Source organism: Corvus cornix, chromosome 3 (assembly GCF_000738735.6).
Source record: "Corvus cornix cornix isolate S_Up_H32 chromosome 3, ASM73873v5, whole genome shotgun sequence".
NCBI classification, from domain to species: Eukaryota; Metazoa; Chordata; class Aves; order Passeriformes; family Corvidae; genus Corvus; species Corvus cornix.
The window spans coordinates 59,611,006-59,638,374 of NC_047056.1; the positions used below are offsets into that span (position 1 = coordinate 59,611,006).

At 40.9% G+C, this 27,369-nt stretch overlaps 1 protein-coding gene across 3 annotated transcripts in view; it reads right to left on the reverse strand.

Moving 5' to 3' along the window:
- Positions 1–19,265, reverse strand: part of AKAP7 (A-kinase anchoring protein 7) — an 85,675-nt gene extending 66,410 nt beyond the window's left edge. For all 3 annotated transcript variants that reach the window (XM_039569177.1, XM_039569176.1, XM_039569178.1), the window contains exons 1-4: positions 18,996–19,265; positions 12,317–12,466; positions 11,102–11,247; positions 4,147–4,283 (exon numbers count right to left, since the gene is read on the reverse strand). In XM_039569177.1, coding sequence (XP_039425111.1) covers positions 4,147–4,283; positions 11,102–11,247; positions 12,317–12,466; positions 18,996–19,155 — 593 coding nt within the window. In that variant the 5' untranslated portion in view covers positions 19,156–19,265. The remainder of the gene's footprint in view (positions 1–4,146; positions 4,284–11,101; positions 11,248–12,316; positions 12,467–18,995) is intronic.
- Between the last annotated feature and the right edge of the window lie 8,104 nt (positions 19,266–27,369).

Genomic DNA, 27,369 nt, shown 5'->3' on the forward strand with positions numbered 1-27,369 from the left:
TCAATAAATGTAACAAAGGTTTTTTAGTATCAATTTATTATCTACTATGGTACTTTTGCACTAATTCCTATCAATACAGTTGTTGTTGTTGTTATTATTACCACCACCTTTTTATAAAGGTAAAGTGGTTCATATGCTGTACTGTAAAATCATACAAACAATAAGGCAGATTTATCAGCAGGTGCAATTCCTCAAAGAGTTTATCTCAGTCCTCAAGGTATCCAGATACTAAGATGACAGTGTCCCTATTACTTTGTGCATTCCATTTAAATAAGATGATTACTCAGAAGTATTTAGTTTTTCATTCTTAAATTAATTAACTTTTTTCTTCTCCTGATAGGTCAATTGAACTAAGATTCTGCTTCATTGAGTGTTAGTTAAATTATAAACAGATGTAAGTGACATTACATATATGATGATAAAATTTATGGAAATTACAACTAAGCTTATGGAGAACTGTTATTAAAAGAGGTACTATCTCAATTTACGCCTACTTTCTGTAAGAGCTAAGAGGCATGTACACAGTAACTGCAATAACAGGCTACAAGCCTGGTAACCTTTTAATAATCATCTTAATTAGCCACATCAAGTGTATGTACAATTACATCAAATAATTGTTTTGACGTGCACTTAAATTGATTCAAATGCTAAACAAAAACCACATAAACATTCCTATTGTTTTCTAAAAGATGTCTCACATGTCACAGTTTTAATTCTATTCAACAAACCTGAATTTACTATTTACCGATGCAGACTTTACAAACGCTAGATGGCAGTAAAAACGCTGAAAAGAGGCATTTTTACTTTTTCTGTTCTAGCTGAATGAAAGCAATCACCATGATTTCTACAGCAGGTTAAATGATTTCACTGAAGCCTATACAATTACAAGAATCTCTACACATTTCCATTGTGTTTAACAAAGTGGACTCTTGATGTGAACTATGCATTAACTGGAACCTCGGCAAAGTTAAGAAACACGTGAAGGTTGATTACGTGACAAAATATCCTTCATTGCTAGAGCTCTCCTGTGGTCTTTTTAGAAGGGTTTAATCTATAAGCTAGAAGTACTTTAGATCCTTTAAAACCATAAACAACAATGCCCTTACTTGTTCCTCGGCAAAGACATTTTACTTTAAGCATAGTCTCTGTCACTTACCTACCCTCTTATCACTGTTGGACAAGCCTGTTCCTGTGTCTTCCCTATGTGGTGTACTTCAAGACCTTTCAAAAACACGATCTAATACTGGTTCTACCTGTCAGATTACCTCACATTTAAGCAGGCATAGATTTATTTATTTATTTATATGTATTTTTTATTAACATGAACCTAAAAATTGGTCCAAAACAAGTACAGATATTTCAAATACACTGCGTCAAATTAAGTTAAAGCTTGCAGAGGGCTTTAAAGTAGTGATTAATGCATGTCTCTAAAATCTATCTCTGTATTTTTTATATATGAGAGTTAGTCCACAGAAAGTCATGGAAAGCTCTGTTCCTCAGCTGAACAAAGATTTATATTTCCATACTGTAGGGTCTGCTGCAGAACTCACTGACCAGCCCAAGTCTACCCGATGAGTTCTATGAAAGGTCAATCCACACAGTGCAGTGTGCTTTCAGTTTAGCACTGTAGCATCGAAGATTTAGTTCTACTTTTTCTTTTATATATAATCTTGCAAACACTAAAATATGTAGAAAAATAGTTGTCATCTCACTCTAGCTATCTTGTCTTTTGTATTCTATCCATCACTTTATAATGTCTAACAATTGCTTTGTAAGAATAATGCACAAGGACAAACATTTCCACTGAAGTCAACAGCAAAAACCACAACAGTGGCATTTTTTTGTTATTCCATACCAAATAGTATTTAAAACGCCAACTAGAAATTACACTCAGTGCCACTAATCCACAGAGATACCCAAAAAGTTTACAAGCACTTTGATCTAAAGTGGAAAAAGGAAATTAAAAAAAATAATTAAACAGCATATTCTAAGTGAATACAAGCTAGAATTATAGAAGCAGTGACTTTTCTTTCTATATTGCTGTAAAGTAAATATTGTAGCACTTAAAATTCATGAAGTTTCTTTTTAGAAATTTCTGAGTTTTAATTTTGATTACTTGTTAGAAAAAGCAATATCACAAAAAAAGCCAAGCTCAATTCTTTCAGTTCTGTTATTTGTAATGAAAAGGTGAGATTCACAGAGTCTTTGACAGAAAACTAGAAAGAAAAACTTGACACTATAATCTCATAACAAGGCATTTACTGCAAAGGCAGGCATCCTGATTTCTAGCACCTGATCCCATGACTATGCATACAGTTAGCATAAAGTAGAACTTCTTGGCTTGAAGGGAGTGCTGCCATGACTCTGTGATTGCTGGCTTTCTTTCTAGTTTCAAAATCTCACATTCTTGATTTCATACAGTCCTACAAAAAGACGTGTATAATGTGTTCATGAAGGCTAGACGACAGTCAATCAGTTAGGAAACTTGCATGGGAATTTCAGGTCTGGATTTCCTTAGAAAGAGTGGCCTAGAATACAGATCTTCCATTTTCAGGGTGAAAGCTGTATGTACTAAAATACCACACAAAGGGCTTTGTGCTGAATTGAATGTTATGTTTAGCACATTCTTATCACGCATTTGACTTCAAATAGCATTCAACACATTTCATTTCTGTATAGACAGAGGCACTATTGTGCAAACACAGTTGAAAAACTGTAGATATCGAAGTAACTTAATGGATCCAAACCTAAGGATCTGTGCAACCTCAGATACCCAGTTGACTAGCTGCACTTTGTTTGAGAGATTACTCTCCCCCTATATTACACAGAGGTTCTTTTGCCAGCCTGGATCTTGGTTTCTTTCCATTAAAAATTGGTGAAGCAAGAAAAAGAAAAATTCAGCATTTTACTCTTTGAGTTCTCCCAAAAGATTAAACAAAAAAAATCAGTTATGAATTTTTTTTTAAAGCCATTTAAAAGAACATGCAATCCAGAATACCTGAGGATAGCTGAGCTAGAAACCTACAGGAGGCACCTGGCCAGGGAAGGGGTGAATCTCTGAGGAAGCTGCTGCTGCCTAGAGGACAGTCCTGAGTGGCTGGACTGTAGAGTTCTGCTGGGAGAGGCAGAGAAGAACTCTGTAAGTCAGTGCTTAGGTGGCATTCAGACAGTGATAGCTGAGAAGGGGCTCATAGAGTAGCAGAATATTCTGAATTTAAGAATATTTGTTTTGGTACACAGTTTTGGACTCCTTAAAAAATACTCATGAGGAGGCACATATGCTTTGAGGTATCACCCCACGTTCCCTTTTTTAAAAGCTCGTACTTCAAACCCTTTCCAAAAAAATCTTACATAAACAGCTGGTGGTTGTTCTCACCAATTTACAGGTGCTATCACAGTTTGCTCATCAACCAGGCAGGAAGAAAGTTCTGTGCTTACTCCAGGAAACTAAAGGCACATGGAGAGGGGAGGGAATCTACCAGATCTAGTACCCCCTTTGCTTGCTTTTTTATTCTCTGTTCCTGGCTGTTTCTCTCCCCTGAGATCAGACTGTTGGAGATGAAGATGCTGACAGATTTGTATCTTCACAGGACAGGGAGGAGTATAGCGGTCTCAAGGATATAGCATTCAAAGAAAACAAGTGTGTAAAAACAAGGTAACTGATTTAGATATACTGATCATTCATTATTTTTAGGTGTGTCAAATGCTTTCAACCCAAATGCTTATATTGTTAGAAGCATGCCCTTGACTACCAAATGGTTTCTACATTCTATCTTGGATTCTCACCTTCTTACGAGCAATCTGCACTTTAACAGATTTTTAATTCCTCTGTCCTCTATATCAAAACATTGTTTTAAAAGAATTACTTTAGCAAACACAAGATCTGTGCATGCAAGTTCAGCACACAGTAGGAAAAATGCAAGGGAAAAACACATACTTTGTTCAGAGCTTATGACATACCAGAAGTTATGAAAATGGCTAATAGTAAGATTAGCATTTTAAAAACAACATGAACTAAACGTTCAGTAACCCTAGTAAATTAGGGCTGTGCATTGCATAAAAAAGTGTCAGTTAACCCTTTTAGTCTTTTTATGAACACATCAAACAAAAATACTAGTATATAATTAATTTACACTAAATACCTACATGCTAATTTCCTCTTCACTGGATAAATGCATCACTAACATGGTGACATGCAATGAGCCAGAGCGAACCATTGCTTTGGAAAGCCTTTGATCCTTTTGTATTATTGCATCTTGGACAGCCTGAATACTGCCAGTAATCTGGGAAGAAAGACACAGAAACAACAGTTAGCTGCTACAAAAATTACTGTATCCCATCATGCAAATGAACAAGAAAGCACACAAACTAAAAACAAACGTTTATGTAAAAACCATTCTAGCAGAAAAAAGTTTTATCCTCTGACAAAGCTGTGCTAATTAACCCGAGTGAACCCAAACTGGGTACAAATGGAGTGATTAATAAATCACTGGACACTCCCCATCACATCTTAATGGGTGTTTCTTTCCATAAGGATCATAAACTCCTGAAGCAGATTAAGATCATCCAGTTTTACACTGCCTGTAATACCAATAAAAGGCCTCTTTCAAGGAATTTCTCTGCCCACTCTGCTCAATTTTTATCTTGCTATGCACAGGGAAGTGACTGGAAAAACTGATCTGTTGGGGTCCCTTCCCCCCTGCCATGTGGTCCTGGGAGAGGGGCCCTGGGGGGAGGCACGGGGTTTCCCTGCCCCTGCTCAGCCTCGTTCCCATTGGTTGGTTTGTGTTCCGTGCGCGGGCAGAAGGACCCTTGGGTCCGGTGACTGGAACAGTTCCTCGGCAGAGCTCCGGCCATGCGGCTGGAGAAATAAACATCTCTGAAACATCTAGCAAGAATTGGTCCATATAAATTTCTTTTCCACGGGCCTTGTTGATACTCGTGTTGCAGTATCCTCACTGTAACAAATGGTGGTAATATGAGTAGAACGATCCCTGATCCCTAAGGACAGTGACTGATTTGTGAGTAAACTCTGGCTTTCTCCTCTTGTTTTTGTTTTGCTGTTCCATCTCTAAACTATGGAGGAACCGTGGAAAGACTTGGCTCTCCGAGCTGCATATGGACATTTATCTTAAACTTGAAAAGATTCTTGAACAACGATTTGTAAATTTTAGCTTAATTCAAGCTCAAAAGGAACTGAAACACTTCCTAGCATGGTTGTTTAAGAACTTTTTATACGTTTCTTGGGATTTGATTCTTACCAAAGACTTTTGGAAGACCATTTGGACACAGTTAATTTCTGAGTCAAAATATATGCTGATGGAAGAATATTTTCGTGAATATTATTTCATTACGGGACTGTTGAGCAATGTCAGCTGTGTCCTTGCAAAGTTAAAACTGCCTCAGGGACCGTGCGACCCAGGCCACGTGGACCGAGCCCTCTCCGAGCAGCAGCGAGGTAATTCCCGCGCGCGGGCAGAGCGACGCGAGCTGCAGTGTCAGCAGCGGTGGGACCCGGCGGTGCCCGCCCAGCCCCGTGCAGCGCGTGGTGGAGCGAGCCCCTTGAACGCCCAACCGAGAGGGGGAGTGCGCGGGCGGCGGCTGGCAGCAGTGGAGCGGAACCGTGCTCAGCTGAGACGCACGCTGGAGCAGGGCGTGGGGGGGTCATCGCTCGGGGGCCCGGCCAAGACGTGGGTGCGGACCTAGGCATCGGCAGCGCAGCTGGGAGCAGAGGCAGCGGTGCACGGGGAGCTGAGCGGCGAGGCCCGGCCCAGCCCATGCGGCCCCAAATGCGACCCTGGGAAGAGCGCGCAGGCACGAGCAGCCCCGACGGCCCCGGCAGCACTGACAACCCTGGCAATTCCAACATGGGAGTGAGCGAAAGAGAAAGCAAAAACACAGCGAGACAGAAAACAGCAGCCACTCGGAAAAAGGAAAAAGTCATCCTAGCTAAGGTTTTAGGAATAGTAAAATGGTATAATGTTAAACAAAAATATGGTTTTATAACAAGATGTGACAACCAAGAAAACATATTCGTTCATAGAACTGCTATTAAAAAGAATAACCCTGAAAAATACATCCCAAGTTTACGAGAGAGAAGTAGTAGGGTTCAAAATTGTGCAAGGTAGAAAAGGGTTACAAGCAGCAGAGGTCACTGGGCCTGATGGTGTTTCTGTGAAAGGCAGTATATATGCTAAAAATCGTAGTCATGTTAGACAATATCTCCATTATAAGCCCCCCCCTACTGTCTCCCTTTTCTAATCCCACCTTTCCCTTCTACCCTATGTCCTATTACCCCCAGTGTATTCCCAATCCGTTTGTTCACCCATGGTTTCCCTCACAAAACCATGCCTTTACCAATTGTTTCCCCAAAAAATCCCTTTCCAATGCCGAGTGGGGGATGAAGAGGGGAAGAAATTAACTATTGTTGTTTAGAGTTCCAACAGGTACAAATAGAATAAACCCTCTCCTGCCTCAGTTTCCCCACAAAGCCTGCTCGGAGAATCCTGTCTCCCTTCTGTCAGCTTTAAGATGTTCCAGAGAATGTGTTTGGACATTTAAAGACTCAGGTGGGTGGCTTGTTTTGTTTTGAAACTATTCTGGTTATGTTTATCCAGTTGTTTTCAATGTTAAGTTTTAAATCTCTTTTTGTTAAAACTAAATGGGTGAAGTGTCGGGGTCCCTTCCCCCCTGCCATGTGGTCCTGAGGGGGAGACACGGGGTTTCCCTGCCCCTGGTCAGCCTTGTTCCCCATGGGTTGTTTTGTGTTCCCCTGCACGGGCAAGGACCCTCGGGTCCCGTGATTGAGCAGTTCCTTGGCAGAGCCCCGGCCATGCGGCTGGAGAAATAAACATCTCTCTGAAACATCTGTCAAGAATCGTTCCATATCTATTTCTTTTCCACGGGCCTCGTTGATTGATATGCGTGTTGCAGTATCCACACTGTAACACTGATCTTTGCAGGACTGGGCACACACAAAACCAGAATATTCAGTAAATAATTTGTAGAGATATCTGATTTGCAATTCTGATTATATTGTCCAGTAGACAGATATAATTTATCTACTCCCTTCAAACGTATTTAGACAAATTTCCTTAAAACATATATACAGCTCTACTCTTTAAAAATACTGGAATTACATTTTCTTCATTGAAAATTATTTATATGGTTATACATGCTCTATAAATTGTATCCAAAATGTTTACTGTGCTTGACATTATGCTAGTTGTATTGTAGCAATTTATAAAACAAAACACCAAAAACCTGCAACGGTTTTTGAGTATGTTAGTGAAAATTAAATCAAATCCAATAAACTTGACCATCTGACAAAATTAATTACTTCTTAAAGCACAGTGAGCAAAGACATTACAGACAAATCATCTTTGGTGTATAAAGTCTAAAAGAAGCATGTTGAAAACGTCAATCTCATTTTTTTGTAGTTTACTTATTTGAAATTCAGTGGTGAATACTTCACAAATGTACTGTACAGATTTTACTTTTGTAAGATAAGCACAAAGTAGCTCTTAGGTATAAAAAAAGCATTGATAGATTTTGGTAGCTCTTTTAATCATAAGGAACACATAAATTTCCCGGAAAAAAACCCACAATCTAATGGGAGTGTTCAGTATTTTTCTGACTGAATTTCTTAAGATGAGTTTTGCCATGCAGAAGTTTTACCTAATGAGCCATAGATATCTAGTAGTGTCATATAAACATAACTAAATTATAACTTAAAGGGACCAATTCTAGGAAGGGAGGAGGAGGGAAGGTAAGAGCTACTTGCCAGAAAAGGTGATATGGTATTTACAAAACCACAAGTGTCTTAAGTAGCGTAGGACATATGAAGAAAATTCCACCAACATTTTATCATAAATCATGTTGTAATAAGACTATCTTCCTTCATATGTCAGAATTGACCTTATCCTAGATAAATAACAGTTTCATTGTCTCCAATACAGGAGAAATTTAACCCATATTTAAGCAAAAAACTGGTAAACGTGATCCCTGCTAATTACAATGTATTGACTGAATAATTATTTAAGTTAATAAGCTAAAGCAAAAAAAAAGAAACAAAACTCAAAAATTAAATAACTGTCATACTGATTACAATTTTATTCCATTTTCAACTATTGCTTCTAAATTTAATTTGCACCTGTTGAGCTGGCAAAGGAAAAAATATAAATGTAAATGTACAAGCCCTTCACAGTACAGAAGACAGATGCTGGACTGTGTTATCATAGCTGTAAAAACCAACCTAGCTCTGAAAGAGATCATTATTACTCAGCATTTAGTTTAGCAGCCAAAACCCCACATCCCCGCACCCCTATGTAGTTCTTTCATGTTCTTTCATGGCTCGCTCTTTTATGCGAGCACCAATGGCACAAAAAGAGTAGGAAATTAATACCTCTGAGATGTCGATTTTTCTGTCCAAAACTGGACAACAGGTTGAAAACCCACAGTGGGTTCAAGACCCAAAAAACCTCAATGGACAGGCTCACAGCTGCAAAAACTCCATGAGGAAGCCAAGCTAAAAACCTAACAAATAACATGGCATCGGAACAGGGTTAAGTCCAAAGACAACCAGTTAGCAGTTCCAGAGAAAAGTTATTGCTGAATCCACCAAGAAAGTATGAAAAAGCCTGCCTTTTGGATACAGGTAAAATAAAAAGAAGGCTGAGCACGTTCTCTCTTTCTGGCTGAGTGACAATGCTCTACACAATCAACATTATTTGGAAAGAAAAAAAAACATTTTCAAGTAAGTTTTTTTTTTTCTAAATCTCAGAAATTTGTTTTTAAGATGTTTTTCCTGAAGTTATGTGATCAAAATGTAACACAACAGCTGTTGAACAGGTGTGCCATCACAATGCGTATCACAACTTCGGATTTGTTCTGTTTCCTCCAATAAATCTACAGTGCAATTAACATTTGAGTGTACTATCAATTAAGCAAAATAGGACTCTTCCAACACTGTATAACAAGATATGACCCACCACATAAATAAAAACTTTAAATTGCTATTTAACCTGTTATTTACATCATCTTACAAAGTATTATTTTACATTTCAAGTGCTATCATGCTATTGATTTTTACTTGAGATGTCCTAACTTAATTAAAAAAACTGTTTCAAGGCAGATCACACTTAAAATTCCTCCCTCTGAATTTTTAAAAAAACACTCAAAAAAAAAGGCCTCAACTACTGATTTCAAGATCTCCTGTCCCATTACTTGAAATACATCATTCTGAAGAGTAACAGAAAACCAGTTTTGCTTATTGCAAAGATACTACTAGGAAGTAAATACAAAGCTTTAAAGATTTAACAGATCACTAGTACTTATAGTCAAGACTGGAGAACCCTGAATGGCTAACCTACCAAGTGATAACACATCATGTAAATCATAACTTAAAAAAAAAACCAAAACCCCAAACAAACAGAAAAGGATACAATGATCAAAATCCATTTAACTCTTTTTGCACAAGTAATAATGCAAAGTCCGTATAAATTCAAACTTAATGGAACAACATTTTTCATTTCTGAAGATTCCAAACAATTAAAATGAAAACAAGGAAACTGTTCATTTTCCAAGAGGAACAGTTGATTAAATGTTTCAGAAACATCCTTTATTACAAAATTTCCTCTGTGTAAAGCTTAAGTTACTACATAAAATACAAAGAAAGAGTATTAATGCTTAAAATACTTCACTGGAATAAAATCAGATCTTCAAAAAAATGAAAGTCTCTCACTACCAACTGAAATACTACCAGCAATTACCAGATTCACTCTGGATATCAAGAAACCAGGTGTCTAAATGTTGGCTAATATTGCCTATACAGATTCTAATGTGTATTTTCTACTTTCAAAACAACTCTACCTCTAAGGTAAGTATAAACAAAACTTTCTAGCAAAGTCCTGGAATTCCCAAATGCTCTGAGATTTAATTTAAACAGTTGTTTCTTTACCTCTGTAAATGATATGACTAAATAAATGACATATAAAAAACCAAGCATACTTAAGACCTTCCCAACCAACCCCTGGGCATAGTAACAATCATGAGCAGGAATTCTCAATTACCAGATTATATAACCCCTACATTATTCTTGCACTTGATAAATCATGGAACAGACTGGAAGAAAAGATATTTTAGAATAAGGTGTCACAAAAGAGATCCTACAATATTTGTATCAGGCTATCCTGTATCTTATAAAACCAACCTTTACAATCTCTTCTTGACATACTATGTTTTGAAGAATCAAAGACTGCAGTGTCATTTTCAAACCTATTTTGGTTTATTTTCATTTGGTATTCTCTTTCACTTTTTCAGAGAATTGATAACACAGACGTAGGATGAGTTAAAATTCATCTGAGATAGCTCCTGATATTAAAAAAAACCCCTGAACTAAATTTGCAAATGGTGTTAAACTGCTGGGTTCAACTTTTTAAACATAATGCACCTACTTTCCTTGTTTCAGACAAAAAAGATATCAAAGATGTACCAGAGATAACCTGCAGCATGTAAGAAATCATTTTCAATGAGACAACTCCTGTAACTGCAAGAAAATGTCTTTTCTTAAAGAGCTCTTTGCACTTCCTGAACCCATTTCAACAACATCTCACTAAAACAACAGTTGTTTCAATTTTAAATAAGATGATCCATTTTACTGGAAAATGCTAAACTACAAACTGCCAAGTTAAAACAGTAACAAATCCAAATATAAATTGTATCTATAAAGAAAGCTAAAAATACAACTAGAGAATTTCTTATTAAATTAAATAGGAATGTCTCTCTTCTTTATGCTATGTGAACAACAAAATAAGCAATACTATAACACTATAGAGGGCCACCTTCAGTGAAATCTATAAGACTGACAAACTGAATAAAAATGTAAGTATATCTTTCCTCCAGTCTTTTCTAGAAAAGCAATTTTGTTCACAAAAATGTTACATAACACAGAGTTACTCATTGAATAGGCTGCTAATGTTTCTTAAAAATACATGAAAAATAAAATTGTTTTCCATAATATCAAACACCGTTCTTCTTATAAACACATGCAGCTGTTGGAGTAATTCTGGTTATTCCAAATTAGTATAATAAAGAATATCACCTTTGGATTAGTAATTGGAAGAGAAACAAAATAATTTGGCTGATGTTGTTTATTCTTTTTCTTCTTTCTCTCAATGCCTTCTTCAACATCCCTTCCAGTAGTCCGCTTTCTTTTCTTCTTACTATTTAGTTCAGAAGTTGCATGCACTGAAGGGAAAAAAAAAAGTTACTTTCGGCACACAGACATATTAAAACAAATATACTCTTAATATCACACCAACAGGAGCTGGACTTCAGTCAACTGACTGGAGCATGTCTTCCCACTCACCTGCTCTGCCCATGCTCTGAATTGTCTGACTGGGATCCAACTCTGACCTGAATTAATACAGCCATACAAGTGAAGTATCACACCTGAACTAACAGCCTACACCTCTAAGCAGGGTTTATAAGCTGCTAACACAGACAGACACACGGCTTCCAAACCACTGAGCTTCCCTTAGCCAACGTACTAAGGGAACAGGACAACAGCCCTGCAAATTGTCTACACCTGAACATGGACATGACTGTAGAGCAAATATTAAGGACCAATATTAAGCTTCAAAAATCTCATGCATTCTGCATTTTGAAATATAAAACATAGTAATACATAGGATTATTAAAGGAAAAAGTTGTAGCAGACTAAGACTGACCAACCTATAGCACAAGAACCAAAGCCAGCCCAGAAGAAAACGTCATCCCAGTCAGATCTGCTCTCCACCTCCTCCTCTCCCAGAGACACCTTCTGATGTAGTGTAAGAAATGTGCATGTCCTCAGTTCTTCCTTTGCACATAATTGTTTTTCTCTTAGCTCATTTCCTTGAGCCTTTACAGACCCTCTCCCACCACATGACCTGATACATACCCATAAGCTGACCAGGCTGCAAACATCCACTGTCCAATTAGAAGTGTACTTCCAGCCCCATGCTGGGAATACAAATATTGAAAGACAGCTCACAAAACCCATGACCCAAGAAGCTCACATACATTAACGTGAATTAATACATGAAACATCTTTATTCTGTGACTCATTGCTCCACAGGGTAACATAAAGGTGAATTTTTAATATGCTCAAGTATTTGCAGGACTGAATACTAATAAGAGAGGCTCTGGACTGTAACCTGTTTGCAGGGAGACTGTTCCATGTGCATGGCCCATGTGTCCGTGCCAACAGGTAAGACCAAGAACTGAGTGCATGATGTGTCTATGCTTTCACATTACTTCTGTTTAATGTACTTACTAGCACATTCCTCTTCAATATCTGTGTCCACAAATGGCATTTCTGCCATTAGAGAGTCTACTGAATCGGCAGCACATGGCTCTTCTCTCTGTAGTGTTTTTTCCTTATTCTCTTTAAAGATTTTCTTTTGCTGTACATTTTCCAGCCCATCTATAATATATTTAAAATAACACATTGGGTCTTAGTTTTTGATATAAACAGCTAAGAGACATTATACATAAGCAACATACCAAGTAAACATTTAATTAATTATCAGCAAATAAATATTTACATATAACCCCGCAAGGATCTTGTTCTTCTTCTTTGTCAAGAGATCAGTAAAAATACCTTAACATTTTACATGAAATTGCAAAAAAAGAGAGTTCAGCTTTCTAATAAACTATGGTTTTGTTTGGTCTTTCCAAGTAAATGGAATTGAATGCAAAAAAATTTTAAAATATACTGATAAATGAGCATAAAAAATAGTAGCCTTCAGCCATCACATAAAGTTCATTTTAGATAACAGTAATGGCATATGAAATTCAGTGCAGACAAACAATGGCAAATGAATTCCACTGTAAACACACTGAAAATGAGCCATGAAGAAGCAGGAAGGGAATCCTACCATTTCACATGTAACAAAGGGTTCTCAGCTGACTCTATCATTCAGGAATGAGATGATTACTCTATTCCTGCATCTCCCACACAGTATAGCATATTTTAGACAGCAATGATCTGAATTTCTCATTCTAAGAACTGACTTAAAGTATTTAAGCTAAAGAAGGAAATCAATATGAAACAAAATACATCTTGCATGTACAACGATATACATGAAGCTCTAACTCAGAGTAATACCACAATCACAGAATATTTTGAGTTAGAAGGGACAGAATAATCTCCATTAACAAGTTTTTTAAAAGGTCTTTTTCCCCAAGAGTACCAACTGAGCATGAGTCATTTCCTTATGTCTACTTCACATTTTTGCATCAGTAAACTCTAATACTGGCATATTAAGTTATACCTTTAAAAAAAAAGAATAAGTAAAATCTTCTCTAGCAGCAAACAATGTGCATATAATCAAGCACCCCACAATACCCTTTTGGGACAACTCCACAAAAGGATTACTGTAGTGGAAGGAGCTGTATGTCAGAATTGCAGTTTATTCCAGGGCAGCTCATTACTACAGACAAGACACTTTCAAAGCTCCTCTCATGACCAGTGCAGATAGCCCAAATCTGGCCTAAGAGGAAAATTCAGCAGCAAAAGCCTACTATGTTCTTGTGGCATGCAAGGCTACACACGTATAAAATCGATATTACAAACCCAGTGTGGGTGATTATCACCCTGTGGAATGTTTCTTACACATATCACTTTTTGCTAGGGAAGATAATTAAAAGAACAACCTGATTAAATGCTAATTTACTCCAGGCTAAAGTAGGGAGCCATAAATCACTCTGCGGTTGTAGTCTGACACCTAACTTTATCCCCAAGGCTATTCAAAGGAAACAAAGTATTTAGATTTGTTACTTGTTCCCCCTGCAGACACTAAAGAACTATGCATAACAAACAGATGCTAAAGCAATAATAAAATTATTTCTTCACATTTAGATTAAAGCTTACACAAATGAGATTGTTTCTGGTGATCCATGAGCATACAGAAAACAACAACCCCAGATCCAAAGAGATCTCAAAGTGAAGGACAAGACAGAGACCCATGAAACTAACAAATAGGTCAGGCTGGGGCAGAAAACCTCAAAATTCAGCACTACAGAATCATAATCAGCTGGGAGAAAAAGGGGTTTGTTAAGGTAGCATCAGCTACAGGACAAGGACTCACATAAATCTGAGGGGTGTATATTGCAGATTGCAGGTTTCCTTTTCTCTGGCTGCTCAAAAAGCAACATACTTGTGCCACTGAAAAATGCTGCCTGTTCACAATAGTAAAGGCACAGCTACAGTAATTAACAATGCACCTTCAGTAAACTGAACTGAGCAGGCACTGTGTCTAAATTCCACAGGTTGTGCCTCTAGCAAAAAAAACTAGATCACTTTTTTTGAAATACTAATTAAAGAAATCAGCAACAAAATTCAAGAATTGCATTCTAGTCACTAAAACCACCTGGAAACAAGATTTTTCAAAATTCTTGACATAATGTTGATAATCTGAAACCTAGATCAACAAAACAAGCTTCCATAGGAACTCCTTGACCATCAAGCTGCTACAGGATAAACTCTTTTTTCTTAATTGCATGCTTAATTATATTTGCCTGAATGTCATATATGAGTAGGTGTATACATTATTCCCTTATTTGTATTTGTTAACTGACTGCTGATCTTCATCAGCATTTGTCATCTGTTCCAGCAGGAAAAAAAAATCATGATACACCTAGCTCATAAAGGAGAGACCACAAAAACAAGGAGCGATAAAACATATTTGATTGCACTTTGATCCCAGCTGCCTTCTCTACATACTCAGATTATAGTTTCACATAGAATAATCTTCTATTATTTGACACATAAATATCACAGATCACAGTGAGATTTGGTCTTCAGGCACTGTTCCCTGTTTACTACATTTATGTCAATATGTTTAATATGTTTATCACAGAATCAATTAGGTTGGAAAAGACCTCTGAGATCATGAAGTCCAACTTATGACTGAACACCACATTGTCAACAAGACCATGGCACTAAGTGCCATGTCCAGTCTTTCCTTAAACAGAACCAGAGACATGACTCCAACACCTCTCTGGGCAGCCCATTCCAGTATCCAACCACTATTTCCATGAATAATTTTTTCCTAATGTCCCACATAAACCTCCCCTGGTGCAGCTTAAGCCTGTGTCCTCTTGTCCAGTCGCTGGCTGCCTGGGAGAAGAGGCCAACCCCCAGCTGGCTACTGCCTCTTCCCAGGTAGTTGTACAGAGAGATAAGATCCACTAGAGCCTCCTCTTCTCCAGACTAAACACCCCCAGCTCCCTCAGCTGCTCCTCATAGGACTTGTGCTCCAGACTCTTCACCAGCTCCATTGCCCTTCTCTGGACATGCTCCAGCACCTCAATGTCCTTCCTGAATTGAGGGGCCCAGAACTGGACACAGGACCTAAGGCATGGCCTCACCAGTTCAAGTACATTGGGACAACCACTGCCCTGGTCCTGCTGGCCACACTATTGCTGATCCAGGCCTTTTCTGCTGGGCCACTTTCCAGCCACTCTGCCCCCAGCCTGGAGTGCTGCAGGGGATTGTTGTGGCCAAAGTGCAGGACCCAGCACTTGGTCTTGCTGAACCTCGTATCATTGGATTCAGCCCATCAATCCAGCCTGTCCAGGTCCTTCTGCAGACACTTCCTACCCTCCAGCAGATCAACACTCCAACCCAGCTTGATCTTGTCTGTGAATTTGATAGTGGTAGACTTGATCCCCTCATCTAGATTATCAATAAAAATACTGAAGAGGACTTGACCCAAATTGATCCGTGGGGACACCACTAATGACCGGCTGCTAACTGGATGCAGCACCATTCACCACCCCTCTCTGGGCCTGGCTATCCAGCCAGTTCATAACCCAGCAGAGTGTGCCTGTCCAAGCTGTGTGTGGACAACTTTTCCAGGAGTGTGCTGTGGGAGATGGAGTCAAAGGCTTTACTGAAGTCCAGGTAGACAACATTCACAGCCTTCTCCTCATCCACCAGGTGGGCCACCTGGTCATAAAATGAGATCAGGTTGGTCAGGAAGTATCTGCCTTTCCTAAACCTGTGCTGACTGGGTCTGATCCCTTGGTTGTCCTGTATGTGCTGTATAATCATGCTCAAGATGATCTATTCTATCACCTTGCTGGACACTGTAATCAGACTGCCAGACCTGTAGTTCCCTAGATCCTCCTTCCAGTATTTCTTGTAGATGGGTGTCACACTGGCCAACCTCCAGTCACCTGGGACCTCCCTGGTTAGCCATGACTGATGATAGATGGATTATGGACAGCAGCTTAACAAGCTCTTTTGCCAGCTCCCTCATCACCCTAGGATGGATCCCTTCCAGCTCCATACACTTGTGGGCATCTAAGTGGTTAAGCATGTCACTAACTACTTCCTCCTGGATTACAGGGGGTCCATTCTGCTTCTCCTCCCTGTCTACCAGCTCAGCTGGGGCCAGCTGTCCTGAGGATAACAAGTCTTACTGTTGAAAACTGAGGCAAAGAAGGTGTTAATTACCTCAGCCTTTTCCTCGTCTTTGATGGTTATACTCCCCTCCATGTCCAACAAAGAACGGAGGTTTTCCTTGGCCCCCTTCTGTTATGAATGTATTTATAAAAACTTTTTTTTTCCCTAACAAAAGTGGCCAAATTAAGTTCTGAGTTTTCACCTCTGTAATTTTCTCTCTACATGACCTAACAACATCCTTAAACACTTCTGAGTCACCTGCCCCTTTTTCCAAAGGTGATATACCCTCTTTTTTTCCCCTTGAGTTCCTGTGAAAGCTCTGTGCTCAGACAGGCTAGTCTTCTTCCCTACCGGCTCATCTTTCAGCACACAGGGATGGCCTGCTCCTGCGCCTTCAGGATTTCTTTCTTAAAGTATGTCCAGCCTTCCTGGGCCCCTTTGTTTTCAAGAACTGTTTCCCAAGGGACTCTACAAATCAGTGTCCTGAACAGGCCAAAATCTGCCCTCTGAAAGTCCAAGGTAGAGGTTTTGTTGGTGCCCCTCCTTACTTCACCAAGTATTGAAAACTCTTATCACATTGTGGTCACTCTGCCCAAAGCAGCCTCTGACCACATCTCCCACCAGCCCTTCTCTGTTCATAAAGAGCAGGTCTAGTGGGACACTGCCCCTGTAGGCTCCCTCACCAGCTGTGTCAGGAAGTCATCTTCCAAATGCCCCAGGAACCTCCTAAACTGCCTCCTTTCCACTGTGTTTGGTTTCAAGCAGACACTGGCAGGTTAAAGTCTCCCACAAAAACAAAGTCTGGCAATTGTGAAACATCATCCAGCTGCTTACAGGATACTCCATCTGCCTCTTCATCCTGGCTGGGTGGTCTGTAACAGACTCCCACCAGGATATCCGGCGTACCAGACTTCGCCCTGATTCTCAGCCCTGGGCACTCAACCGTATCATCACTATCCTCAAGCTCTGTGCAGTCAAAACACTCCCTGAGGTACAGAGACACCCCAGTGCCTCTCCTTCCTCACCTGTCCCCTCTGAAGAGCTTGTAGCCACCCACTGCAGCACTCCAGTCATGACAGTCACCCCGCCATGCTTCCCTGATGGCGACTACGTCATGGCTTTCCTGCTGCATGACGGCCTCCAGTTCCTTCTGTTTGTTACCCATACTGGGTGCACTGGTGTAGATGCACTTCAGCTGGGCTACCAATTTTGCCCCTAACTGTGGCATGCAGCCCTTAGGCTTGTCCCTAGTGAGCCTGGTCTCATCCCCTTCGCCCTTCAAACCCTCTCAATCAGCCCTGCCAACTCATTGTCTAGAATACTTTTGCGCCTGTTAGGTGAACACCATCTGTCTCCAGCAGGCCTGGTGCCATATAAACCTCCCCATGATCAAAAAAATGCAAATTCCACTGATGGCACCATCTTTAAACCACTTGTTGATCACATGGGTTTTCCTGTTCCTTCAGGCATTCATCCCTGCTACCAAAGGAATCGAGGAAAACATCACCTGTACTCCTGTCCCTTCAACCAGAGATCCCAGTGCCTTGAAGTACTGTTTGATTACCCTGGTACTTCTCTCATCAGCCTCTTCACTGTCAACCTGGACAGCCAACAGTGAGTAGTTACCAGTGGGCCAAATTAGTTCAGGGAGTCTCTTGGTAATGTCCCTTACTGGGCCACAGGAAGTCATCAGACTTTCCTGTGGAATGGGTCCAATCGGCATATAGGGACCTCAGTTCCTCTCAGAAGCAAGTCACCCACTACAACTACACTTTTTTCTTAATACCTGTATTTGTGATCTGCCTGGTTGACTGCATTGGTCTGGAAGACCCTCCAGATAGACCTTCTGCTCCACTGTTTTCTGCCTGACCCTTGAGATCCAGAGCCTTGTACCTATTCTGTAAGGGCAGCTGGGAAGGCAAGGGATGCCAGGAAGGGATTCTTCTACCTCTCTGAGCAGGGATCTTTTTCCATTCCGCCCCATCTGCCTGATGGCAAGAGGGTCAGAGCTCCTTGACTCTTGCTGAGCTTTCATCCGCTGCTTTCTATTCATATTTTTAATAACAAATGAATCCTTTAGAGACAGTTTAACTGAGAGCTGTAGAAGTAGATGGTCTTAGTGTCGAGGCATTTTTGTCCAGTGCTGGCACTACAGATTCCTACTTTCATAGCTAAGGAACTAAAAAAAAAAAGAATAATAATAAAGTTTCTTATGCAAAAAATGGTGGGGTTAGTATTCAACCAAGTCAGATTCACAGTTAAGGAACTAAAAACAAAAGGAGCAGTAGTAAAACATAAGGGGGAAATGGTAGATTTAGTACTCAGTCAGGTTGGATGCATACATTGTCGGCAGGGCTAGGGACTGAGCGGGGCAGGCAGGCAAGCGCGGGAGACCTATCAGCAAGAGCCCACGATTAGGTTGAAAAGTTTTCCCCTTCGCCCCAGCGCGCCCCGCACGCCGCAGCGTCCGCCCAGCGGGCGCGGGGTCTCGCAAGCGCCTGCCCTCTCCCCCGGCCCGCACCGCTGCCCCGCCGGCTCTCACCGTGCTCCGGGGCCGCGCAGGCCGCGCTCCGGGCATCGCCCCCGGCCCGTTCCGTTCCCGCCGCCGGCCGCAGCGCCATGGGCACGGCCCGCCGGGCGAGCAGGGCTCGGGCCGCCGCCGAGCACAGCGCGGGGAGGAGTCGCCGCAGCAGCGGCCGCATGCCCGGCCGGGGCGAGCAGCGCTGCCCGCCGAGAAGCCGGAGCGGGTCTGGCGGAGCCGCCGCGCCCCTCGGGGAAGCAGCGGGGGAACGGGGCCGTGCGGCCGTGGAACTACAGCTCCCGGCGCGCTCCGCGGCGGGCACGGCGGGAGGCGGCCGCGGCGGGGTGGGGGCAGCGACACGGCCCTGCCCCTCAGCTGCCCGCAGCGTGCGCTCCGCAGGGGCGGCGGGGCCGGCCCGGCCCTCACAGCGAACGGCGCGGGCTGGAACGTGAGATCCGCGATTCGTGCGAAGCTTTCACTCGGTATCTTAATGAGAAGTGGCTGCCCCAGCGCTCGCCCCAGTGGGGAGCTGCAGCCAGCGGGAGTGGCGTCCCCCAAAATAACCGGCTGTAGCTTAGGGCTGCAGGGCGGTAATTAACATTAATTTAGCAGCGGTCTGGAGGAGAATAGACAGTCTTGTCTATTCTAGCTCTAAATGTGCTCTGCTTTACGCAGCCCGGGCACTCTGACCGCTGGCACTAAGGGCTCTGCTCCGGCTGTACAGTCTCGTCTTGGGAATGGCTTCAAGGGTGATAAATTACATAGAGAATAGAAATTTTGACTTCCCCTGAAGTTGCCGAATAGAGCTTAAAAACTAACTGGCAAAGAAAGATAAAAGGATGTAAAGGCATGTACACAGGATTATAAGCGTGGCTGGAACCAGTGGGAAGCAGATAAAAAGAACTGTGTGTGGGAGAGGCTGCTGCTCTGAGGGAAGGAAGGTGAGACGCTCGTTTCCTGCCTAAATAAAGACTTGGTGCCTCTTGGAAGCCAAATCCTGTCACGGCGTTTGGTGGGAGAAGCCAAGCTGAATGTCACCTGGTGCTTTTGCAGATTGGCCTATCCACGTAAACCAGATCTGAGGGAGCAGGTGGTATATATGCATATAAAGATTCCTACTTTCATTTTTAAATACAGTAGGGATGGTGTCACGACCTATCTGTAGAGGGATGATGTTCATTGTAAATTCTTATCAGGCTGAACAAAGACAGGGAACTCTTGCATTTTTAACTCCAGCAGCCAGCCCACTGTTTAGTCTCAAGTTTTGGCTAACAAGCCCTTAAATTCTTACAATATATTTCCATAAATGTGCTGGCTAACAAGTCCTTAATTTCATCCCATACATTTCATTACGTTCTCAACTTGCCAAACACACTACTCAGAGATGCTGGCCCAGAAGCCACAACAGACTTCCACAAGCTCCCTACACCCACAACAAAGTTCAGTATGGGAGGTAGAGTATGACAGCTGTGTTTTGCCCAGGCAGAGCAAGGGGAGAGAGAAAGAAAGAAAGAAAGAAAAGGGAGAGGGAGTACAAAGAGTAACACCGATCCTCAGATCCTGCGTTAGTCCTCGTGTGTTGGAGGGTCTGGAGCTGAGGTTGTGAGAAAGAAAGTGAAAAAGAAAGGGAAAAGAGTGTGAGAGGGCCTGACCCACTTTCTTTTATAGATAATCTGATGCAAGCCTCTTGGGTAAACCACATCTTTTGCCCTGTTTTGTTCATGCATGCACAGGCAGCCCTCCTACAGGAAGTGAGTGGGGATGGGAGCGCTGAGCACAAGTGTCAAGGTGGAGCTTCTGACCCAAGGAAGTTGGGTCATAACAGTGCTGCCCCACCTCCACATCTTTAGATCACACCTTTCCCATTGTAACAGTCAGAACGTTTGAGACATAAAATGCTTATGTCTGGTTCTCCGTTGATGGCAAAAGCAAATAAATAAAATAGGATGGTTGGAGGAAACAGCATGGCTGCTGGAGGTTAGAAGGTGGTTGAAAGAAGAGTGAAAAATGAGGCCAGTTCCTGTATTTGGCTCCTCCTTTTACCACTATTTTGATCCATTTTGAGCTGTGTTTGCCATTCACATAGAATTTTTATTTGATTTGCATTGTTCTGTAGAGGCCAAAGGTTGGATGTGATGCAGAAGTCCAAGTTCTGTGGGATCCAAGAGAAGTTTTAGGATGAGGCTGATGGCAGTTTTTATTCACATTTCATTTGAATATCAGCTATCATTAGGAGACTACATGCATAAGTGGTCACCTCTTCCTAGCCTGTTCCCATTGTCAAGTACCATAGTTCTGTAAAAATGTGATTCTAGAGGGTTATAGATCAAATATTGGAAGAAAATCTTTCGGAATTAAGTGTCTTTTTATATTAATTTAAAAAGCAATTTGGATCTGAAACTGCTCCAAATAAATTCATTAAGTTTTTCGCAGAAATCTCCAGCAAGGAAACTTCAGGCAAAAACACTTCTGTTTGTAAAACTGACAGGGGAGCCCAATGCAATGTTTAAGTTAAGATAGCATTTAATAGTGCTCTTAACAAATGAAAACAAAGTACATTTTTATAGAGCTAAAATTGTCTGTAACCAGCACCCACTAGCCAGGCATTAAGATTATGCCTGTAGATGTATTCTTTGGTCACACGACCTGCCTGAATATACTATCTCCAGGCTGAGAGGAAGTGAGAAATTAAGTGCCTTAGCTAGAGCTGGTAGCAGTTCCCATGAATTGTCCCTACAAGTCATAGAAGTGGTGTTGGAGGGAAATGTTTGACTGAGGACTGGAAATATGAAGTAACAAGTTGTGATTTTTCTGCCTTCCCAAATACTGCCCAAGTTTCACAGAGGTCACTGACCTGGTGCCTGGCAGAAACTGCTTTTAGTTACTGCTTAGGTTTGGGCTAAAGCCAGCGCTTTTATCAATTTTCTGTGGCCTTGCCTTTATTAAAGAAAGTTTCTTATTAACTTCTCAGCAGTACAATTGTTCCTTCAAAGGGAAAAAAAAACACGTTATGACAGCTGAGTGATGCTAGCAAAAAGAGGAAGCAGAGTCAGCTCTGTGGTTGTATTTGCTTACACAACTGCACTGCCAATGCCTTTTAGCCTCTCACCCACCTTTCCTTCTCTTAATCCACCCACTAAGTTCAGGCAAATTCTGTAGAGTGTTAGAGGATTCAGAGGTATGATATTCCCATACCTTTCCTGTAAGTGGGTGATGTGGGAGAAAAGGGAGACCCATTTAGCTCCCAAATGAGGGAAAGAAAAAACAATGCTGTGTGTCTGTTTTTCCAAGAGTGGCTGTCCATGAGTATTGGTCAGCTCATTACATGATAGGTCACGGCACATATTATCAATACATATTATGTCTTATCTTAGTCAAGCAAGAGATATGGGGGAGCTATGAGCTATGAGTATTTGGGACATGACTCACTGAGGGAAGTTAGGTAGTAAAAGGGCAGGAATGGGATGTGTTACAGGGAGCCCAGAGGAGACATTGGGATATTGTGTAGGACATGGGAGGTAGTTGAAGGTATTGTAATGGGAGGGCATGGAAGCGGTAGGGGAAGCTTGGGTTGTTGTGATAAGAAGGGGGGACATAACTGATATAAAACAAGTCTTCATTACTGTCACTGCTGATACAGCATCTTGTTTTCTGACAAGCAAAGAAGAATAATAGACCGTGACCTGATAGTAATAAGAAATTTGCCAGAGAAACAAAGAAAAGTTTGCGCTGCAGTACTACAGATAATGGAAAATGAGAGGTAGAGGAATGCCTGGGATAAGGTAATTTAATGCAAAGATTGAAAAGCAAATAGTCTGGAGTTTCTACAGTAACTGGTATAAAAGGAAGAAGTGCCTGAAGATGCTATCAGATGTAGTTAATGAATAGAAACTGCATTTGATTGACATCTGACATGAAAAAATAATATAAATGGATATTTTCATGATGTGTTGATCACAGGCAGTTCATTTACATTTCAGGAGGAGGGAACAGAACACTGGGAAGCAGCTGAAAACTTAACTGGTTACAAAGAGCAGCAGTTCTTCCCTTGCTACCCTCTGGATAGCAACCTGTTGTGAGGGACATGGGCCAAAGATCAGCACAGACAAACAAATGCTGTTAATGTCAATGTAGTATTTCAGACACTTCCAGGTTCCTCCAGGATTTCTGGGGAGTGACATCTGTTGGGTGGAGAGAGGATTCACATAACAAAGTGGGGCAAGAATATCTTTGCCAACTGGCTCGCCAGCCTCCTAAGGATGGCTTTAAACTAGATCATTGAAGAATGGAGAAGCAATCCCATCAGACCTAAGCTGGAAGAGAACTGGAAGAGCTAAAAGCTGGTGTGCTGACAGAGAGGTAGTGGTAGATAATGGGAAAGCAGGTGCAGGATAGCATGATGGCAGACATTGCCTGAACAAGCAGCATGCTTGGGGACCCATCCCACGTTCCTGCAAAACCTGGCATTTAGGGGGACCTCACCAGACTGGAAAAGTGGAACAGCGGGTGCTTGCTACATGAAATTCAACAAAGACAATTGTAAAACCTTGCATCTAGGACCTGAAGGGTTTTGGCAAAAATGGCTGGATGCACATCTGCGCTAACTTAACAGTCCATAATGTGTTTTTACCAACTTGAACTCTGCACTGGGTATTATTGTTAGGTGTGATCTCTAGCTTCAACTCCTACAGCCTTTCCTCCCTGAACGTAGCTTTATTAAAGCTAATTTATTACTTTACCCATTCACCCTGCAAATTGTATCTCATTGGCTAGTTTTAATATTTCCTCTTAAATAAGTCAGGCAGCAAACATAGAATATGCTTTCCTAATCTATGCTTTTCCTGATCTAATCTTCCTTTCACTTTTCAGCACAGAAAATCCGCCAGAAATCATCTAGATAAATCCTCATTCTGCAGCAGAGTTACATTATCCTTTTCTAGTCAACAAAAACAGTCTTCCCTATGTTTCTCCACCATCAGGTTAAAAGAAGCTATTAATTTCTTTACTTTTGTCTCAGAAGCACAGATTCCATCACTGTGATATATGTAACTACATTTCCAAAATGTAAGGTAATTAGAATACAAATAATATAATGGAATACCTCTACTAGTTCATATTTTGTAATGTGAGTAGATAGCTTTCTTTTTCCTAAATATTTATATACACGCAAACAAAACTATAAAATAGAAAGTAACTCTAAGTGATTTTGATGAGCACAATTTTTGTTTCTCTGATTCTTGACAAGTGTAATGTAGATTTAAGCAAAAAATTGCCTGTCCTGGAGACCATTAAGTATGCCAGTCTGCAAGGTGAAGACAACATTCAGTTTGATAGGAAACCTTCACATACCTGCAGTATGAGAGACTGTACACTGACCTAAAAGCACATTTCACTTTTTGGAGCTTTACTAAACCCACTGGATTTTTTAGCTCTAGAGGTCAAGTTTGGTTTGATCTGAATCTCCAGCTTCCTGGAGCTGTTCTTTTTTTCCTGACGGAAATAGAGGTTTTAAAAAATCATGTGCAGGGGGAAAGTGGACAGAAAGTGTTTAAATAAAAGAAGACACTGCCTGCAATTAAAAAGCGTGAGTGAATATTGCCAACTACATGCAGAAGTCATGCAGCTGAGACACTAACTGGATCCTGCATTTCTTGAGCAAAATACACTTTACTGGGAGTCTTAAGCAAGTAAAGAATGCAGTTTTGAATCCAAAATTCATATTATTCCAGATGTGGGTGGGGGAAATACATATTTACTTACAAAACTGAAAAATCTTGATTCTATGCTGCCAGTCTGTTCTGTTTCTTGCTCTCCTCTCTCCTCTTGTTCTTCTGTCTGTCTCTCCCTTCAGCCACAAGCTTCTTTTTTAGCTCTGGCTTCATACCTTCCTATCTTCTCAAGCTTCAGGTATTGCATGAACACACTGTGCATTTGTCACCACTATGCAGGCTTTGTGTGTGGCCTTGTATCTATTTCCTTCTTCTATCTATGGATTTTCTGTGAAGTTGGGATGTCTGTGGAATAGAGGCAGTATCTTTCCCGCATGTTTGCAGAGCCCAGTGTCCAATTAAGATGAAACAAATCTATGCTCCTTATTGCCAGAATGTACTAGAATTCTTCCTGTAGTTCAGTTCATCATTCTTCTCTATGCATTTCTGGTGTGTACCTGCTGTTTTTCCTAAGAGGAGCCAAGACATTAATTCCCAAGCCCTACCAGAGCTTCTGACAGTTGCTCATTTAGCCTGAGGTGTGAATGTACACGCTTTGGGATTCTTCACCAGTCAATAGAGGCTTCTCCAGAGGGAAACTGTAATTCACATAAGAAGTAAACAGTTGTTCTAGAGATGCTCTGCTCCCTCCATGAACAACCAGGATTTTGTCTTGCTTAGACACAACCTCTAGCCTGCATGTTGGTTAGAAGGCTCAAGTTGGATCAAGGCCTGAATTATGTGATCACCTGGTTTAGAATTAGGAAAAAATCTTTGTCTTTTAGCCCAATACTTCATGCTCTGGCAAAGCCTTTTGAAGCCAAGACAATTGAATTCAACATCTACTCTCTAACTGGAAACATTTGAGTCAAAACAGCCTTTCTTGATTGTTACACTAATGCTCATCACAATGGAAGAACTTGCTGATGGCTATGGCTACTGCTGCAAAGCTCGAGTGCCCAGAAAACTTCACGCAGTGTAGGTTTTGTGATCCTGCCAAGTTAGAGCCTACCTAGGAAGAAATAATTAAGCGGTGTTGTTTTATGTTCCACATGAATTTTGAAATTGGTTTGCCCCTGGTGCTGCTGGGCTTAACTGTGCAAAAAATCCCACCCACCTCTCACATCAGCAGTCTCTTAAGATGTCTGTTTATGTTTAACCTAAAGTCTAAAACAAAAAACCAGTGATGCTCAAAATACCTTTCCTACGAGATATTCAGGGAAACGGTAACTTATTGTTTGAAGAAGAAAAGCGCCCCTGACCTCAACAGAAATGAGAGATCTCAATTCTAACATTGCTTTAGCTACCACTCACACCTGGAGCAATGTGATGTGGCATCCAGTTTCTGTCACTGAAATCTCTTAGAGTTATTGGATTCATCTGCATATACAGCTCTGAGGGTATTCACCACCTCTTTGCTGATGGTGGAGTTTCCTGATCGTCTTCTTGAGGCTCAAGGTTTGAATTTATAAAATCACAAGGATGAACCTGTTCAAAGCTCCCTTATTTACAATCATGTTTTTAACCTAGATCAGAGGAAAGACATTAACTTGTGTCCTCATTCTAGTATTATGACAAAGCATGAAAAAGAAAACAAATACCATTAAAGAGTAGCACATTCTGACTAATGGGGAAAGAGATGGGTTTTAATTCTCCAGCTTAGCACATTGCTATGTCTTTAATAGATTATATCATACAGTTTTTATTCAATACTGCAGATGTTTTCTGAGCCACTTTCAATTCACCTTCACTCATACTCTGGCACTAGATGAGCTGCAATAACTGAAAGGGGAGAAACATTTGCATGTCCAGTAGTACATCTAACTTTCAGTCAAGGTTAGAACAATGTTTTAAGCACCCCTACTGAAAGAACCATGTTTGGGTCGTTTTGTCAGGCATCCAGTCTGTCTCCATAAGCCAACATGTGACCATTACCATGTATCTGTGAAAGTGGACTAACAGCTGTTTAATACAGCTAGTATAAAGTGAGGAGATGGAGGGGGTCTCCCCAGGGCTCCAGAAGAGCTGTAGATCATTTGGTCTGATCAAAACAGCTATTTGGTCTTACCATGAGAACTTGTACCCATGTATGGGAGGAAAGAAAAGTCTTATTTTTATTCACTTCCTGGATGATTTTCATTTTAGGAGAGTTGGACTTGCTTATATGTAACAGAATAAATCTGCAGCTTAAAAGTCATGAAAGGTGGCTTACACATGCTTTGAAACACGGAAACAAAGGAGCTCAGACATACATTAAAATGCACTCTGTCAAAAGTTCTCCTTATTGTGGGCATCCAGGGAATCAATGAATTTTTTTGACACGTAATTCATACTCAGTTCAAAATATTCAGTATGAGATCTACTCATATTGAGTTTTGACCAAATGCTAACTCCCCATGTAATATAGCCTGATGTGGTGACATGACTTCTCGCTTGCTTTCTAATTTGCACTGATTCCTAAAAATATCATCATGATTTTGAGCAAACATGAGCATCAAAATTGCAAATAATGGGCAATTTGAAAATAGTAGACAAATAATATTATGGGACATGTAGGTGGCTTTCTGCTGTGTCTTGGCAAAACGGTATCTGGAATCCTAAGAATGACCTTCCTCCCAACATAGCTCTGTTACACAGGTAAGGTGCATGGAGACTTTCAAGAAGGGTGAATCATACCCAGGAAAAGC